Here is an 18849-nt window from a genome sequence, read left to right as displayed (position 1 = left end):
GGGAGATTTTCAAATCTACTTTAGGAATACATTTTGCACTATAATTACTCATAGGTAACAAGTATAAATTACTAAAATTAAACCCCACATGACTTACACCTTCAATAAAAAAAAGCAATACATGACAAAAAAAAAGGGCATTTGAAAAATACAAAATCGGGTAAATTAAGGACTATAGGTTTAGAAAGTATAGTTTGTAATTGGATTGAAAATTGGCTCAAGGACCGTATCCAGAGAGTTTGCGGTCAATGATACCTACTCTGAATGGTCCCCAGTTATAAGTGGTGTACCCCAGGGTTCAGTGCTGGAACCACTATTATTCAACTTATTTATTAATGATATAGAGGATGGGATTAATAGAGCGATTTCTATTTTTGCAGATGACACCAAGCTATGTAATATAGTTCAGTCGATGGAAGATGTTCGTGAATTGCAGGCGGATTTAAACAAACTAAGTGTTTGGGCATCCAGTTGGCAAATGAGTTTTAATGTAGATAAATGTAAAGTTATGCATCTGGGTACCAACAACCTGCATGCATCATATGTCCTAAGGGGACTACACTGGGGGATTCACTTGTTGAGAAGGATCTGGGTGTACTTGTAAACCAGAAACTAAATGACAGCATGCAATGTCAATCAGCTGCTTCAAAGGCCAGCAAGATTGTCATGTATTAAAAAAAGGCATGGACTCGCGGGACAGGGATATAATATTACCACTTTACAAAGCTTTAGTGAGGCCTCATCTAGAATATGCAGTTCAGTTCTGGGCTTCAGTTCATAGAAAGGATGTCCTGGAGTTGGAAAAAATACAAAAAAGAGCAACGAAGCTAATAAGGGGCATGGAGAATCTAAGTTATGAGGAAAGATTAAAAGCCTATTTAGCCTTGAAAAGAGACGACTAAGGGGGGACATGATTAACTTATATAAATATATGAATGGCACATACAAAAAATATGGTGAAATCCTGTTCCATTTAAAACCCCCTCAAAAAACAAGGGGGCACTCCCTCCGTCTGGAGAAAAAAAGGTTCAACCTGCAGAGGCGACAAGCCTTCTTTACTGTGAGAACTGTGAATCTATGGAATAGTCTACCGCAGCAGCTGGTCACAGCAGGGACAGTAGATGGCTTTAAAAAAGGCTTAGATAATTTCCTAGAACAAAAAAATATTAGCTCCTATGTGTAGAAATTTTTACCTTCCCTTTTCCCATTCCTTTGATTGAACTTGATGGACATGTGTCTTTTTCAACCGTACTAACTATGTAACTATGAAACAAACGGATGGGAGCAGTGTCCCCCAATGAACTGGATGAGAAAAGGATTTTACGGCGAATACTCAAAAAAATCCTGTTTTCTCATTCGTTACATTGGGGTACACAGAACGTGGTAAGTCCAAGAGCTGTCCCCAGGGGCGGGAACAGAACAAAGGACATGGTCAGCTATTTCACAGATGCCTGCAATTCCTTGCGACCCAGACAAACGTCTGCAGATGTGTAGGTATGCACCTGGTAGAACTTGACAAAAGGTGTGCAGAGAAGACCACGTGGCCGCCTTGCACAATTGAAGGGCAGAGGTCTGATGGTGCACAGCCCAGGAAGGCCCAATTTCCCTGGTAGAGTGGGCCCTTACCCGGAAAGGGGGAACCAATCCCCGGACAAAATAAGCCTTGAGAACTATCAGTCAAATCCATTGAGCTATGGTGGCCTTAGGAGGCTGCCAAACCCTTCCTGGGACCCTCTGCAAGGATGAAGAGGGAATCTGACTGCCGGAAGGAAGTAGTGATAGAAAGGTAAATTCGCAGACCACAGACAACAATCAGGTTGTGGGGGGGGGGCGGGGGGACGACGACACTCCCTCGAATGACTGGAATAAAAACAAAAAAAAGACTGCAAGACAATATCCTCATTCATGTTGGAGGCCAAAAGCACTTTAGGGGAAAAAGGAGGGCACCGTGCAGAGCGCTGCCTTGTTTTGGTGAAGAGTCAGAAACGGAGCTATCGCCCTATCTCCTTCCTCAACACAGACATAAAAATTCTTGCTATAAGATTAAGCAGGATTAGGGCCAGCCTTAAATTGGACGGCACGCTGTGCAGGACTCTGTATTGCTGCCATCCACAAACCAAAAATGAACCACATATATAGACACGCACATACTGGTACATATATACCGTACATACATAAAGGCAGTGTGAGTATTGATATAAATACATACACACACACTGGAATATATACAAATACATAAAGGCACATATATAGACACACAGACCCATATATACCCACACATAGACGGTACAGATAATGTAGTAGATGTTACCTGCAGTCCTATGTAACCCAACAGATAACACACAGTGCCCTCCCACCCGTCCCAAAATACAGCGGGACAGTTCTGGATTTTGGGTGGTGTCCCGGACTCAGAGTGTACTCTGTATCTGCGATAGTTTCTTATGTTTTGCAGCGTCTGCACAATAACATCACTTTTGTTTCAAATTATTTATTTTTTGTGTCCCCATATTCTGAGAGCCATAACTTTTATTTTTCCGTCAAAAAAGCTGTGGAAGGGCTTGTTTTTTGCGGGACGGGCTGTAGTTTTTAAGGTTATAATTTTGGGGTACATACAACTTTTAGATCCCTTTTTTATTCTGTTTTAGGAGGGGTAGTGACTAACAAACAGCGATTCTGGAATCGTTCTTTATTTAATATTTTTACGGTGTTCACCGTGCGGGTAAAATAGTGTGATGTTTATAGTTTGGGTCGTTACGGACGCGGGGATACCACATGTGTACCTTTTTTTTTAATGTTTTCCATTTTTGCCTGTAATGAAATACTTATGGGAAAAAAGGCTGTTCGTTTTTTTAGTTTTTTTTAACATGACTTATTTTTTGACAACATTTTTATTAGCTCGTTTTAACTTTTTTTTGTCCCACTAGGGGACTGTAAGGCATGAAGCCCTGATCGCTATTCTAATACACTGCACTACCTACATAGTGCAGTGTATTCGAGCTGTCAGCTATTCACTGACAGCAAGCCTGTTAGGCTTCGCCTCCCGGCGGGGCCTAACAGGCCTCCGTACTAGGAAGAGATTGTTAATCTAGTTGCCATAGCAACCATCGGAACCCCCCCCCCCCCGCGGGTGCCAATGATTGCCATTGGCAATCATAGGCTGCGATCTAAGGGGTTAATCGTCCGGATCGGAGCCTAGCTCTGGTCCTGGCCGTTAGAGCACGATGTCAGCTGTGAAAAACAGCTGACACCCGCGCCTGTGGCAACCATCATGGTTGCTGACAGGCTAGAAGACACTTCGATGCAGCGATCGATTTGATCGCTGCATCTAAGGAGTTAATCGGCCGGATTGGAGCCTAGCTCAGGTCCTGGCCGTTACAGCGGGGTGTCGGACAGCCGATAACCGGCGGTGATGGCGCTGGCTCAGCTTCTGAGCCAGCGCCATCACATACACCTTCTCATGGAGCGGTGATTGGTCAGTCTGCTGTGACTGACCAATCACAGAAATCGCCGGCCAGGGACCGCTGTGAATGGTCTCCTGCCGTCTTACTGTGCCGATCAACTGTCAAACAGTTGACGACTCAGTTCTGTCACTCTGTCATTTGACAGGGTGACAGTTTTTAGCCAGGACGCACCGGTACATCCCGGTGCCTTAAAGCACTGCAATACAGGACGTACCGGTACGTCCTGGTGCGGTAAGGGGTTAAATGCACATGTGGATTAGGGGGAGGAGATGAAAGAAATAAAACGCCAAAACAAGCAATCACTTACACAAAACACAACAGATGTAAACGACATCAAGGATTGGACTGCCATCAGTTATAATGTGGAAAATACCAACAACAAAAGCTATGTTCGGATAATGGGTATTCCACAGTTGAGTGCAATACAAAGCATAGGTGGGAGATGGCTCTTATATCCATTTTTAATATATATATTTCAAAAATATTATTTTTTTTAAATTGCTATCTACAGAGGACACTGTGTGTGGCACTATGTGGGCACTTGCACTGTATATGTGGGCACTGGCACTAGGGGCATTATAGTGTATGGTGGTAGCTGTGGGGGTATTATACAGCATGTGTCAGCTACGGGGGCATTATACTGTATGGTGGCTGCTTTGAGGGCATTATACGGTATGGTGGCAGCTATAAGGGCATTATACAGTATGGTGGCAGCTATGGGGGCATTATACGGTGTGGGAGGCACTATGGGAGCAGGACACGATGTGGGTTGAAGAGGGTGTGTATGAGCGTGATTAGAGGTGTGGCTTAAAAGGGGAAAAATTTGACTCTACATGCGATGGATGGGTTCTCCCTCTTTGGGACACTTGAAAGTTAGGAGGTATGCTTTCGGAGTACAGATAATGTAGTAGATGTTATCTGCAGTCCTATGTAACACCACAGATCACACACTGTTAACTATACCTGCACAGGCACACAAACAAAAAAATATACACATGGATAGACATATATACACATCGGCACACAACACATACCGGAACATTTACACACACAGAGACATATGTAAATACACATAGGCACTTACCATCTCGCCTTGCTGACAAGCACACAGGCATCTTGCAGGACGGGCTGTGGGCGGAGCTTCCTCCTCATCTCTTGCTGCTCCTGTTTCCTCAGTGAGTAACGAGGAGCAGATAAATACAGCTCAAACAACCTGCCCAGTGGCACCCCCTATGTGAGGGGAGGCTGCAGCGCCCTGTGCACTCGCACAGGTCGCACACCCCTAAGGGTGGCCCTGAACAGGATTATCCTTTCCCTTATACAACTAGGCCAGAATGGTTTTATGCCCGGGAAGGATACGGATATGACTTTTGGCCCCAGATTTACTGCCCTTGTTTGTTATATGAGGGCCCCAGTGCACGAGAGAGAATGAACCTTAATATTTTTGAACCCTTCCCCTTCAAGCGTGGTACCCGGCGGCAGGGTTGACCATTATCCCCACCCCTGTTTGTCTTTGTGATTGAACCCCTAGCATTGGCTATTTGCCAATCCTCTACTATACAGGGCATTTATAGAGGTTCCCTCATTGAGAGTCTCCCTAGATGCTGACGACACCCTGGTGTATCTAGCGGACGATGGTCCTTCTTTGGCTTCCCTACTGAATCTGAGACGTTCGGTGCATTTTCAGGCCTTATGGTGAATAGGTCTAAATCAGTTAAGGTTCCTCTCGCCCCGCTGCACTGTTCCCAAGCAGACTCTTCCGGTCCTTTTACAGGTAGTTTCCTAGTTTAAATATCTTTGGGTTTTAAATCTTCCTCCATCTCTTCAACTACCCTGCGCTTAACTTAGACCCCCTGATAGCCTCCATTGAACTGCAACTTAAATACTTGGCAGCCTCTCCCTCTTTTCCTGTATGGCAGAAATAATCTGTTTAAGAGGATTTACCTCCCTATATTCCTTTACCGGTTTCACACCTGGCCGATATTACAAAAAAAAGCTTTTTCGGAACCTTGATGACAATTAGCGTTCCTTTTATTGGCTGGGAGATGCTCCTAGATTTTGTCTCCGCCTTCTGCAGGCCCCTAAGCATGTGGGTGGGAAGGCAGCGCATAATCTTTATTTGTATTACTTGGGTTCTCAACTAATATTCACACGTTGGTGGATTGACCTGGACCTAAGTAATGCTGCCACTGCTTTTGCAGGTGCACTTATGAGTTCCAATGAGAGTCTCACCAACTTATTGTACACATACAAGCCTTCTTGTCTAGCGGTGCTCCCACTTCAAATTGTTGCTCGGGTCTGGAAGATTACCCATGTTCAAGGATTCTGCCACCATAATTTCTTAGAACTCCTTTGTGGTCAAATCCCTGTTTGTCCCATTTTGAGTCTGGAGCCGGGATTACATTTCTGGGTCAGCTCTACTCTACTAATAATGGTTTTGTGTCGTCCTCCGAACTTAAGGATCGGCATGGGATCAAGAGAACTTTTTTCCACTAGCTCCAGTAAGGTCGTGCATTTGTAGCTCAATTTGGCTCAATGACACCTGTACTGGGCTTCTCCAAGTTGGAGGCTATGGAGGCCTCCCTAAACCCCTTACGCTAATATATGCCCTATTACAATCTGTGGGGCCTATACCCTTTGATAGAGCCTTCTTTGGGTGGCATAGAGATATTCCTGACCTATCTGAGGAAGAGTGGAGGGAGGTGGAACTTCGTTTAACTCTGTGGTGAGCTCTAGGGATTTTCTAATCCAATCCAGGTTTCTTAACCGGATATATTACACGCTGGCGAGGCTTAAGATTCCGTTTTATTATGCCAGCCTGCAGTGGAAACATACCTCCAGTGTGTGCAGTTGTGGACTAAAGCCTCACCCTTTTGGTTGGAGATTGTTGAATTCCTTCATAATCACTTAAAGGGAACCTGTCACCAGCATTTCACCTATTAAACCGACTATACCTGGTGGTAGTGGGTGAAAAATCATTTCTATATAACCTATAATTATCTTCTTAGTCGGCTCTGTAGCTTTAGTATTTAGCGTTTTAGTGTTCCCACATCATATGCTAATGAGCAGAAAAGAGTCAGATCTTCATTTGAAAAGAGTCAAATCTTCGTTTGGAAAGAGTCATATCTTCGTTTGGAAAGAGTCATATCTTCATTCCTCAAGTCTTTCCGAGTTTACTCCGCCTCCTTACTTTTGATTGACAGCTCCTCGCCTTCCCCCAGCACACAAAATCCTGCGCTTGTGCATTGATGTCCTCTTTTGGTGTGTGCGCACAAAGGGACACCGCATAATTACAATAAAAGGCGCAAAACGTTTGCAGGCCGATATTTACAGGCGGAAGAGGAGTTTAGGAGCGGGGATAACGGCAATGAACTTTTTATAGCAGCGGCCAGTGAGGGAGAAGTAAAGTTCAATAGGTGAAATGCTGGTGACAGGTTCCCTTTAAGTTTCCACATATCTTCAGATATGCCAATTGGGTATTATGAATGATGTAGTACAAGGCTATTACAAAACCTTTTTCAGTGCCAGAAAAGTCATTATTATGGCCAGGAAGGCCACAGAGGCACCAACTCTGATACACTGGCTTCAACTTGTAAATAAATATGTGCCTCTTTATCAAACGTTATATAATAGTAGGAATTTGAGATGATCTGGACACTGCCTGGAGACTTCTTTGACCTCGGTATGATTTGTCCAGCTGACTATGCTGGATGTGGGGGATGGGATGGGATAGAAAGCGCATATGAATGATGTGTAGAGTATGTTTTTTTTATGCATAACAGCAGGAAATATCCTTGTTCTTAGGTTATCCGCCATATTTACACTCCCTGAAATCGTATTCATTTACATTATGGACTTTTTCATCTGCAGTTCAAGGAGTCTTGCTATGGTAATCAACTCATTGCCATGCAATTTTTTTTTCTCTTAGGTTAGGTTTATTGAAAGCAAAAACCTTTGACTTTCTTTTTTAGACTGTCTCGGTCTAAAAAAAAGAAAAATAGAGCGCCACCAACTCAGAGGCCCCCGGATGGAAGTCACCGGAACCAGAAATAACACCTACCAAGATAGCAAGAGACATCTCTCTAAAGGGTTTAAATGGAGTCGACTGTAAGACATCCCACAAGGGGATCGGAAGACTATAACGTCATATATAATGCAAGACTATACTTAATGTTAGCTTTAGACGCCAACGGCGGACCGAACAAGATGGAAAGTGCGGACACCTGCCCTTCAGAAAGCCAAGCGTTAAACCGTGATCCAAATCACTCTGTAAAAAGGATAGACTAGGAAAAACACAAGGGGGGGGGGGGCTTGCAATCCTTACATCAGCCAAGGTAAGCCTTCCATGTACGATGGTAAATGGAGGCAGACATTTTCCTAGTCTTAAGCATAGTGAGGATGACATGCTCTGAAAAAAAAAAAACCCTCAGAACAGCGGCTTAAACAGTAAAACGTAGCGACCTTAAGTTCTGGTGGAACAGAGGTCCCCGAGATAGGTTGGGACTGAGGTAAGGGCCACAAGACATCGGCCAACAGGGTCACGATTTTTGATTTGAATCTCTATTTTCTTATTTTTATTAAACTAAAAAAAAAAAGAAGAAAAGCGGATATATATGGTGTATTGATCGTGAACAATGCACAGTATAAACAGTGTGGTGCATATATAAGCAGCAGGAGAACAGTGATACCTAAGGAAAAATAAGGCCCCATTCACATCACATAAGACCCGCTTCACATCACTTTTTCCCTACAGTTTGCGTGTACGCCAGGAAAGCTCCAGACGTACGCCCTTAACATGTCCTTAAGTTAGAATTAGCCTGGCTTACATTACAATAAATTTGTTGCGCCGCTGTGGTCACCATCCCTTTCCCAGAGGCCACGCCCCTTTTTTACAAAAGGTGTCGTGGGTGGCACAAAAAGGTTAAAAGCCGCAATTTGCATAGAAAATTGTGACCACGCCAGAAAACTGGTGTAGAAAGGTTGATTAATTACCCCTAAAGTCTGCATGTGATTTATAACTGCTCTTTGGACATAAGTTCTGTGGCAAGTCTCAGACACAGAAACTGTAATAGATTACCATCAGCACAAAACAGATCTAGTATACCCCCGCTGCATTATACATCGCCAGCACTGAAGCTCCTCCACTGACACCGCTCTCTGCTTCGGCATTATCATAACTGAAGAGAACGAAAACCATTTCAGTTACCATCCACCCTATATCTTCTTAAGCCTTGGAATGCAGCAGGAACTGAATGGGAGAACGGGACGCCGTATAAACACTTTCTAGAATCAGTATAACACACAATTAGCAAACCCCAGTCCACCTCACTGCGGCTCCTGTTCATTTTCCGCATTCAGTGATGTAGATGTGCAGAACGCCTGCCTGTTAATAAACCTTTTTTCTCGGTCATGGGAGCGGGGCTTGTAATGATTTCACGATTCTGGCAAATCTAAAATCGTACTGACTTTAAATGCCAAACTAATACATTTAATTAATCGCCCAGCCCTAACCCCACCCGAGACAAACTTGGTCGAAGAAATCTTGGTGAAATGACTACTCCCAGGGTTCCACCCTTTCACGACTAAAAGTCTGCGACCCATTTGTCGACCAAGGAATGTCAAACACTGAGAACTGGAACGTTGACTTCCGCCAAGACTAGGAAGTCTCTCCATTATTGCGGCGCTGCGAGTGCCGCCCTGGTGATTTAGAGAAGCCACAGTGGTGCCATTGTCCGTTTGAACCCTCACCGGATGTCCGGACAGAGACTGAGTCTAGTGCAGGAGGCACAGAAAAATGTCTCTCAATTCTACAAGATTAATAGGAAGGGAAGACTCCTGTCGGTACGGTATATCGGTATAGGGTCTATAACGAAAACATTTCACTTGTCATCAGGGCCTTTTCAGGCTTGGTCAAAAATACACAAGTCTGCACAAATCAGAGGCACAACATGGGTCCATATCAGGCTATGCACGCGGATTTACAGCTCCATATAAAAACACAGATCTGTAATACAGTAATATCGCTAGGATATGCCATCAGTTCCTACTCGCCCTCCTCTCGTTTTCCTGTAGAGTGACTCTCTCGGCAGCCTGCTTTGCATAGTATTACAACACAGCTCCATTCACTTGCCCGATCAAAGTGTTGGCATACCCTAACAATATACAGTCACGTTTTAGAGATGGGAATGCCCCTCTAATATCAAAATTTCATTTAATCCTATTTTGTGTCATACTGCAATCATTACTCAGAAATATATAAATTAATTCTATTATATGTGTCCCAAGAGATCAGCCATTACCTCTTGCTCCTTCTCACAAGCCCGTGTATCTAAAGCTAGCCATACACGACAAAAGTTGTCCAAACCGCCGATTTTGGTGGTATAAGCCAACATCTGGCAGCAGCTAATTCCCTATTGAAAAAAACATGCGGGCCCTGCCAAGAGTGCACGTTTACGGTGGTGTCTGGAGAAATCACAATGGCTCAAGACAAGTAGCTACTAACCAGGATAAATCATTAAAGAATTTCTGGTTAGGACTGGCAATCTGCAACTCTAGTTAAAGGGGTTTTCCCACGAGAGACATTTATAAACACATCCACAGGATATGTCAAATGTCAGATAGAGGAGGGCTCCACCTTTAGGACCCGCACCCATCTCCAGAATGGGGCCCCCTAAACCCTTTTCAGCCGCTGTGTGTTGCGGCTGAATGAGGTGTTTTCCGACCATGAAAAACTTTATATGGTCGTGAGTTACATAAACAACGTAGTTCGCGGAGCTACGCTGTTTCTTTAACTCCAATAGTAGTGAACAGCAGTTACAGAAGCAGCGTAGCATGCGAGCTACGCGGTTTCCATAACTACCATCAAGTTATATGGGACTTACGTAAAAAGCATAAATCCTCGAGTTATGCGGTTTACGTAACCCACGACCATAACACGTTTTCCATGGTCGGAAAACACCTCATTCAGCCGCAACAAACCGCGGCTGAACGGGAGTTAGGGGGCCCCGTTCTGGAGATGGGTGCGGGTCCCAGAGGTGGGACCCGCATCTGACATTTATGACAATCCTGTGGATGGGTCATAAATGTCTCTACTGGGAAAACCCCTTTAACTACAGGTATATAAAGGGCATATATGCTACTGTTTTTTAATGACATACCAAGGGTCCATTTGTGTTTCCCAAGAAATGCTCTCTTTGCAAGTGCTGTTGTGCAGCTATTTCTAGCTCAAGTTCCACATCATCATCATCATCATCATCATCATCATCATCATCATCACTATCTGGAGCCGAATCCATGCCTGTGGCAGCCAAGCGTACATGAGGCATCTGGAAGTCATCCTGAAAAAAATATGACATACACATTACCAAGTTGCTCATTATTATTTTCATATATTATCATGCAGCCATTTGTGCTACAATAAAATATAATTATTTTGCATTTAGATTCTTTTGTGCTTTCAGTGTGTGCTGGGGTTCCATTTGTTACAACTCATATTTGATGGCAGATTCCTCCCACCCTAAACATGTTATAAAGGCAATCCCGATAGGACAATTCCTCCGTGCAAGACGAATTTGCTCCTCAGATGAGTGTTTTGAAACCCGATCTAAAGATCTTATGTTAAGGTTTCAAAACAGGGGATATGGGGAAACCCATGTGAGACAGGAATTTATCAATGCCAAATCGATGAAACGAAGTGACCTAAAACCTTAAGTGAAGAGGGGATCGGATAAGGTGGACAATAAACAGTGGAATGTAATAAGAGGCATTTCTCAGAAACAATGGGCTTTATTAAAAATGGATAAACATCTGGCTAAAATCCTAACCCCTCATCTAGCTACGACACCTAGACGCAGCCCGAATCTGCGGGATATGTTTGTTCGTAGCCACTATACCCACCTCCCAGTAATCCCCATATTTTTGGATCAAAGGCACCGAAATGGGGCAATGTATCATGTGGCAATTGTGGGGCATGCGCAGTTATGGAAAGGACGGACTGCTTTTTTGGTTTATGCAATACAAGGAGGTATAAGATAGTCCACTATATTAAATTGTAATGTCAGGAATGTGGTCTACCACACCACTTGCCCGTGTAATAAAATCTACATCGGTATGACTACTAGGGAGTTAAAAACTCACGTGATGGAACACATTCGGGACATAAAGGGTTTATTACCCAAAAATTATGTGGATGAATTTGGGGATAGGAGTAAACCCCTAGCAAGACACTTGGGAAAAAGAGGACATAAAGTATTTAAACAGCTGTTACGTAGAGAACTTAAGTGGATTGTAACATTAGACACAATGTCACCAAAGGGCCTGAACGAGCCTCTTAGGTTTGCAACCTATTTGTAAATATATCTACGTGTATTCTAATTTTTAATAAAAAAAAATTTATATTGACAGCGTATGAAATGGAATGTATATCCATGATCTACTCTAGTTTCGAGAAACCAAATGAAATTATGCGACTGACGGAGGATCCATTCAGCGGCATGAACTCATGATATGACGTTGTATAGATGTAAAAAATATTTTGGATAAATGTCATTTACCTGAAGTGGTTGAGAGTAATGTGGTGGGCTTTTGGGATAACTATTACATGAATTGGTGAACTTGATGGTTCACCCCTATGTATTTGTCCTTTGACACTTTAAATGGACTTTTGTGTCACATATTATAATATATATATAATTTGTTATTTTTATATATTTTTGGAGATTGTAGTAATGTTTTCTGTGCGTGCCTGTCCTCTGCTTCCCAGATCGGTTTGGATGATGAGGTCCGTGCTGCTCTGGGGAACATTTGACAGGATGCATCATCATTGACTAATTTAATATCACTTTTATGGGGAGTGTGGGTGTTCCTACATTCTTCATAACCTTAAGCTTTCTTTTGGGGGAAGAAGATTTATCTTGTTCTTAGGAAAAGGCTATATATATATATATATATATATATATATATATATATATGACTGCCTCCATTTTTGTTCTTGCACTCCTCCCATTCTGCCCTGGGTGATTTTAATCAGTTCAATGCTGGATCCTACCATCCCCAGGTATATATGTAGGCTTAGTCCCAGTTCTGGGTGTATGTGCAGCGTAGTTTCCCACCTTACAGAGGTCGCCTTGTCGTGGCAGGTGGGCAAACACTTTTTGATCAAAATGTGCACTAAGAACCTCCCTATTATAAGTAGATTTAGCTTTAGTGCATATTTATTTATATTTAGTGGTTTAGGTGGCATTAGTGTCGCAGTAGGCTGATGTCATTTTCTGCTATATATATATATTTTTTTATTTATTTATTTTTTAATTTTATTTTATGTACAGGTCACTTTACACTACATCATTACTTATCAACTAATGGGGATTTTAGATACTAGTCTATGTATACTTCACCCTAAGATCTAGTAACCTGATATTTTTTGGTCTGGGTTTGTGCGGGGGATTTCCACCAACCGTGCGGCGCGTGGGTGGTGGTCTTCCTCACACACTCTCCGACCCCACACATTTATTTGTGTGTATGTGTCTACATCTATGCAGTGGTTGCATATGACGGCTTTATATAGTGGATTGTGTGTGGGGTCCAAGTGGAGAACTTCCACCACCCGTGCTGGGCAGTGGTGGTGGTTTTCTCCATATGGTCTTCCCCACGGGTGCGTACATATATGTATAATGAGGTGTGTACACTACTGTATGTTTGGATCGCTTGACGCCTCTATTGGCTATATGATCTTAGTACTGATGTGTGTAACTGATTTATACAATTGATCATGTGTGGAATGTGGGGGGGGGGGGGTCCAGGTGGAGAACTTCCACTACCAGTGCGGCCTGCGCGGTGGTGGTCTTCTCCATATGGTCGTCTCCACAGGTGCGTACATACACACACATATATATATATATATATGTGTATAGTGATGTGTGTACACAGCTATATATTTATGGCACTTATGACATCAACACTTCCTATATATTCTGAATTTTATGGATATCCACACATTTAACTAATGTGGGAGGTCTAGAACTTGAATCCAAGTATGTTATGAAGTAGTTTTGTTGTAATCCTGCTGTGACTTGGACCGATGGCTGTCGGGAACTCTTGAGGTCACTTTAAAATTTGACATTTTAAATATTAGATTAGGTATTTTTCGTACCTGTGTTGAAACTAGTTTTGACATATACGGGTTATGTGCGCATGCGCTTGACTGACTCAACATGCTGTGCCTTTAGCGGTCAGAGTTTGGGCGGAAGTGCATATGATGGAGATACTCTCCCACTGCACTGACGCTCATGACGTGAAAGGCACACGTGGGCCGGCTTTGTGAACCTCTTTGCGCCATTGGTCACCGACACGCAGGATCATTATTTAAACCTACTTCCGTTACACTATGTAACCCCCTGATGATGGGTGCGAAACTCGCGTCGAGGTGTTTCTCTCGAAGACCATTGACAGTCATCATGGCAGCTACAGGTAATTGAGATCATCCCATGTAATCAGGATTGAAGCATTTTATATGCTTTCTCTGTCAACCTGTTGCATATTATATAATCATTATACCTCTATGGCTATGCTGGCACTTTGCTGATGGTCTTTAGAGCTACCATTTTAAGTGTGTTTTAATTTTGTATGTATATTTGTTTGGGTTCTGGGTTCTTTTTCTTCCAAAATCTTTGGGCAGCCCAGAATTTTTCAATGACAAACACCCAGTGGATATCGAATTGCTCCACCCAACGCGAAATGCAGTTTCTATGCGGAGCACATTTACCAAATTTATCCTTTAAGTTTTGATGTACTGTCACAATAGACCGCGTTCTTGGAAATTCCAACACGTAAAAAGCTTTTTCTTGCTTTGATGTTGTCCTCTTATGTCACATTATGTAAGCACATTTAAAATTTGGTTCTTGAGAACGAACGCTGCGCTTGCTGTGATTAGTTGCTATGGGCAACTAAGCCAGGCTTGATTTTCACTCACTGGGCGGACGGACAGGCGGGCGGACCCGCGGACACACACACACACACACACTTTGTAGAAGAAAACTATAATTACTTCATAGTCTTCAAAACGTTGCATACGTTCAGATTCTGGATTTGTTTCAGTACCTGGAAAACGGTTTCTTGCCTGATGGAGAAAATATTAGGGGGGGGGGGGGAATTCAGCATTACAAATAGTTAAGCTTATAACCCATACACACATAACCCATAAACTGGCTTAATCCATACCAAAAACAGGAAGAGAACCCTAGTCTAAACCACTTCACATTACATCTAAATACTAACCTGTAAAACACAAGCCTAAAAATGCAAGTTATGCAATCTATGTCTATACTTGTTCTTTATTTCAGGACATATGCAGCCAGCTGTATGGCCAAACACCGAGTTCTAGCCCTAAAAACAAGGTGGTTTTACATAGTGACTAGCTTCTCCAGTATTATATATATAAAATTATAATTATGATACCAGTTACCAAAAATAATGTTTATTATTCACATTGATCCAATACTTATAAGACCCCAAAAAAAACCTGTCTTACCATGAGGGAAGATCTTTTTGAATCTTGGATTTCTTGTCCCTTAATAGCTCCACATTGCATACCTGGCGGTAGCAGCCTTTTAAAGTAGGCCTCCAACTGGTCATCAAAAAATTCTTCATCATCCAGTTCATCTGTTTAACAAAAAAAGTCAATTTTCCTCATATGCATGAACAGGACAAAACCTAAAGTAGCAAACAAATTCTTATGTATATATGTAAATCTCTGGAAGGGAGTCAATGGGGCAGATTTACTAATACTGTCTACGTTTTCGACAGTGTAATCTTAGACCAGGCAGTTCGGAAAATGCGCCAAATTTGCACGGTGTATTATGTATGATAAATTTGGATCATCTTGCTAGATATTTATTTTCCTTAGAGAACCTATTAGTTGGCTTACGTGACAAATTTTTGCATCAAAATTTTAGTGAACAAGGTCACATTTCAAGCCATGCCCCTTTCCGCTAGCCCACATCTGCTTTACTAATAAGCCAAGCCCTGTTCTCGAGTGTGTCGGGAAGAAAAAACTGTGTAAAATAGTTAATAAATGTGGCACACAGAATGTGCGCCAGAATTCTGGCACATTTTGAACAGTAAATCGGCCCCAGAGTTTCTCAGCAAGTTCTTCCCCCACCTAGTTTTTTCTAGTTAAAAAGGGGTTAGCCCACAAAAATAAGCTGTTCATCTATCCTTCGGTGAAAAATGCGATCGCTGCTTGTCAGACCGCTGGGAGCCCCAGAGATTACGAGAACGAGGCTCCCGTGTCCCCCGTTTGAATAAAAAGGTGGACACGCGTGCACACTTCTGCTCTGTTTCTTCTCTATGGGACCGATGGAAATAGCCGAGTACAGCGCTTGGAAATCCGTCAGACCCACAGTGAATCAATGGATTGAATATGCGCATGCGTGACCACCACTCCATTCAAGCGGGGGACATGGGATCCTTGTTCACATGATTGCTAGGGGGTCCCAGAGGTCGGACCTGCAGCGATCTTACATTTATCACATATCCTGTGGGTAGAGGAAGTATAATTTTGGTGGGACAACCCCTTTAAAAATACAGGGGGCATAAGTGTTCCTGGTATATCAATATGCTCAATCATCACTTTACCTACTATAAACGAGTGACGCAACCGGATCTCCACAAGAAAGGTGCCAGCCACCATGTGTTACCTTATCAAACATTGTATGTATTCCCTAAGAATTCTAGGACTCCATAAATATTAGCTGCAATAGAAAATTTCTCTTTTTTATATATATATATATATATATATATATATATATATATATATATATATATATATATATATATATATATATAGCGAACAAAAAAGTAGGCAGCACACCATCGGAATCAGTGAAAAAGAGGGTACTTTATTAACCCTAAGTGCGACGTTTCAGCTCTATCCACTAGAGCCTTTCTCAAGCTTCTGTGTTTCTGTATATATATATATATATATATATATATATATATATATAGGTATGCAGGTTAAAATAGTTTAACGCATGGTCCATAAGCAAGGTCAAATTGCAATTCAGAGGATCACAAAGTAAAACTTTCAGGGAATTTTGAGTTAAAGCAAACTTCTAGTATAGGTAGAAAAATTTATGTTTACTGGGGATGTAAGGGTTTAGTTGCCTGTAGTCTCTCTTTTTAGCTTTCTGTGCCGCTGATTCCAAAGTTCCCTCTCCTGTCTTCCAAGATAGAAGAATACTTACCGCAGGGCTTAGAGTACTCTAAGCACGCAGTATTCCCAGACACTCAACCCTGCTATCCCCCTGGATTTCAAAGGAGAAGACTGTCCGGGACTACCAAAGAACAATGTGCATCGAGTTGTCCTGTAGCCATCTTGGATGACAGGAGATGGAGCCTGGGAATTGGCAGCACAACAAGATAAAAACCGAGGGTACCAGGTAAGTAAACTCCGCATTCCCCAGCAAACAGTTTTTTTAAAGCTAAAACCGGTATGTCTCTTAATAAAAGGTGGTCCCATATTTTGAATCCTCATCCTTTTGGCCAAAGTAGAGAGCAGTTACAAAGAGTGTCTCCCGCTCTGGAGGACCTGTCCTGTACTGCATTACACAGACAACCTATCGATATTAATGGGCACAGTGTAAGGTTTATCTTCCCCTTTGGTGGCACTGCAGGAAAATTGAACACTTACTGCCAGGTTTCGCCACAGAATACAGTGTAATGCTGGGGGTCCCAGCATGGTGACTCTGTGACTAGGTTATTATCACTGGACTCTAACAAGTAGGGATTAACCCTTTAACCTACACTGATTAAGAGTTGTAGCACAAGAGTGCCATTTACAATTCTGCAGGTTATTATCAATAACTCATACAGCAGGAGACCTTTTCCTACAGCAAATTTAGGCCTCATATGCACACTGTGTACAGCCCCTGAGCATTGCCATACAGGTTCCACAACGGACACGAAGTGTACAGAGATATTCTCCCTTAAAGAGGCTCTGTCACCAGTTTATAAGTGCCCTACCTTCTACCTAATCTGATTGGCGCTGCAATGCAATGTAGATAAGTTGTAAGGCTGGGTTCACACGACCTATTTTCAGACGTAAACGAGGCGTATTATGCCTCGTTTTAAGTCTGAAAATAGGGCTACAATACGTCGGCAAACATCTGCCCATTCATTTGACTGGGTTTGCCGACGTACTGTGCAGACGACCTGTAATTTACGCGTCGTCGTTTGACAGCTGTCAAACGACGACACGTAAAAATACAGCCTCGTCAAAAGAAGTGCAGGACACTTCTTTGGACGTTTTTGGAGCGGTTTTCTCATAGACTCCAATGAAAACAGCTCCAAAAACGGACGTAAAAAACGCTGCGAAAACGGCGCAAAAAATGCGAGTTGGTCAGAAAACGTCTGAAAAGCAGGGTCTGTTTTCCCTTGAAAACAGCTCTGGATTTTCAGACGTTTTTGGTCACTAAGTGTGCACATACCCTTACTTTAAAAAAAAAATATATATATATATATATATATATATATATATATATATATATATAAATTTAAATTTAACAGAGTTATGACGATTTTTCGTTTTATGCCAATTAGTTCTAAATGCCCAACTGGGCATTTTTTTACTTTTGACCAAGTGGGTGTAGTAAAGAGAAGTGTAGGACGCGGACCAGAGTAAAAAAACGTCCACTTGGGCATTAAGAACAAATTTGAATAACACTTAAAATGCTCATAACTTTGTCAAAAATAAACGTTTTTGTTTTTTTTAAAAACACCACATTACTTATCTACATTAAAGCGCCTATTAGATTAGGTAGAAGATAAGGCAGTTCTAAACTGGTGACAGAGCCTCTTTAAATCAAAATATTAGCTGCAGCATGAGCCATATACTGCTCCTACATTCAGTGAACAGAGAGGAGACGGCCTGTTAAGAGCAGTTCTGTTCTCTCCTTCCCAGAATACAAGTTCTGTAAGCAGCTCAGATAGTGTCATCTCCACTACTACTGTCCTTTAGTAGCAAATCGCTAAGCAACTAAACCGTTAGATACACCATTGGACACAAAAGGTGGAGCTTCACTTTAACTGCATAAATTTAAAAATCATATGCACAACATAGAGATTTACATTTATGAGCACAAGGCAATGACATTCAATAAATCAATCATACAAATTACCTGAAGAGCTGCCCTCTAAGCTTGCAATAGATAGCAATTTTTCGTTTTCTAAGAAACTTGCCGCAGATAAACTTAACTCCACATCTGGTAAACTTTGCATTTCCCTCTCTGTACCTTTGCATAAACTTGATGCATTGAAAATCTAAAAGTAGATCAACTTGGAAGATTAGTTACCACCATACTGAGAGAATATAACTTACCATTAAGGAATGTAC

The 18849-nt window shown here is 42.2% G+C and overlaps 1 protein-coding gene across 5 annotated transcripts in view; it reads right to left on the bottom strand.

Moving 5' to 3' along the window:
• The window catches only part of CEP192 (centrosomal protein 192), a 223014-nt gene that overhangs the window by 164462 nt on the left and 39703 nt on the right, over positions 1-18849 (bottom strand). For all 5 annotated transcript variants that reach the window (XM_075826454.1, XM_075826456.1, XM_075826457.1 and 2 more), the window contains 4 exons: positions 18635-18776; positions 14989-15119; positions 14506-14577; positions 10619-10798 (listed from right to left, as the gene is read on the bottom strand). In XM_075826454.1, coding sequence (XP_075682569.1) covers positions 10619-10798; positions 14506-14577; positions 14989-15119; positions 18635-18776 — 525 coding nt within the window. The remainder of the gene's footprint in view (positions 1-10618; positions 10799-14505; positions 14578-14988; positions 15120-18634; positions 18777-18849) is intronic.

The sequence above is a fragment of the Rhinoderma darwinii genome, chromosome 5 (genome assembly GCF_050947455.1).
Source record: "Rhinoderma darwinii isolate aRhiDar2 chromosome 5, aRhiDar2.hap1, whole genome shotgun sequence".
Taxonomy (NCBI): domain Eukaryota; kingdom Metazoa; phylum Chordata; class Amphibia; order Anura; family Rhinodermatidae; genus Rhinoderma; species Rhinoderma darwinii.
Note: the sequence above shows the minus strand (reverse complement) of the source record. Positions and strands in the feature narration are given on the sequence as shown.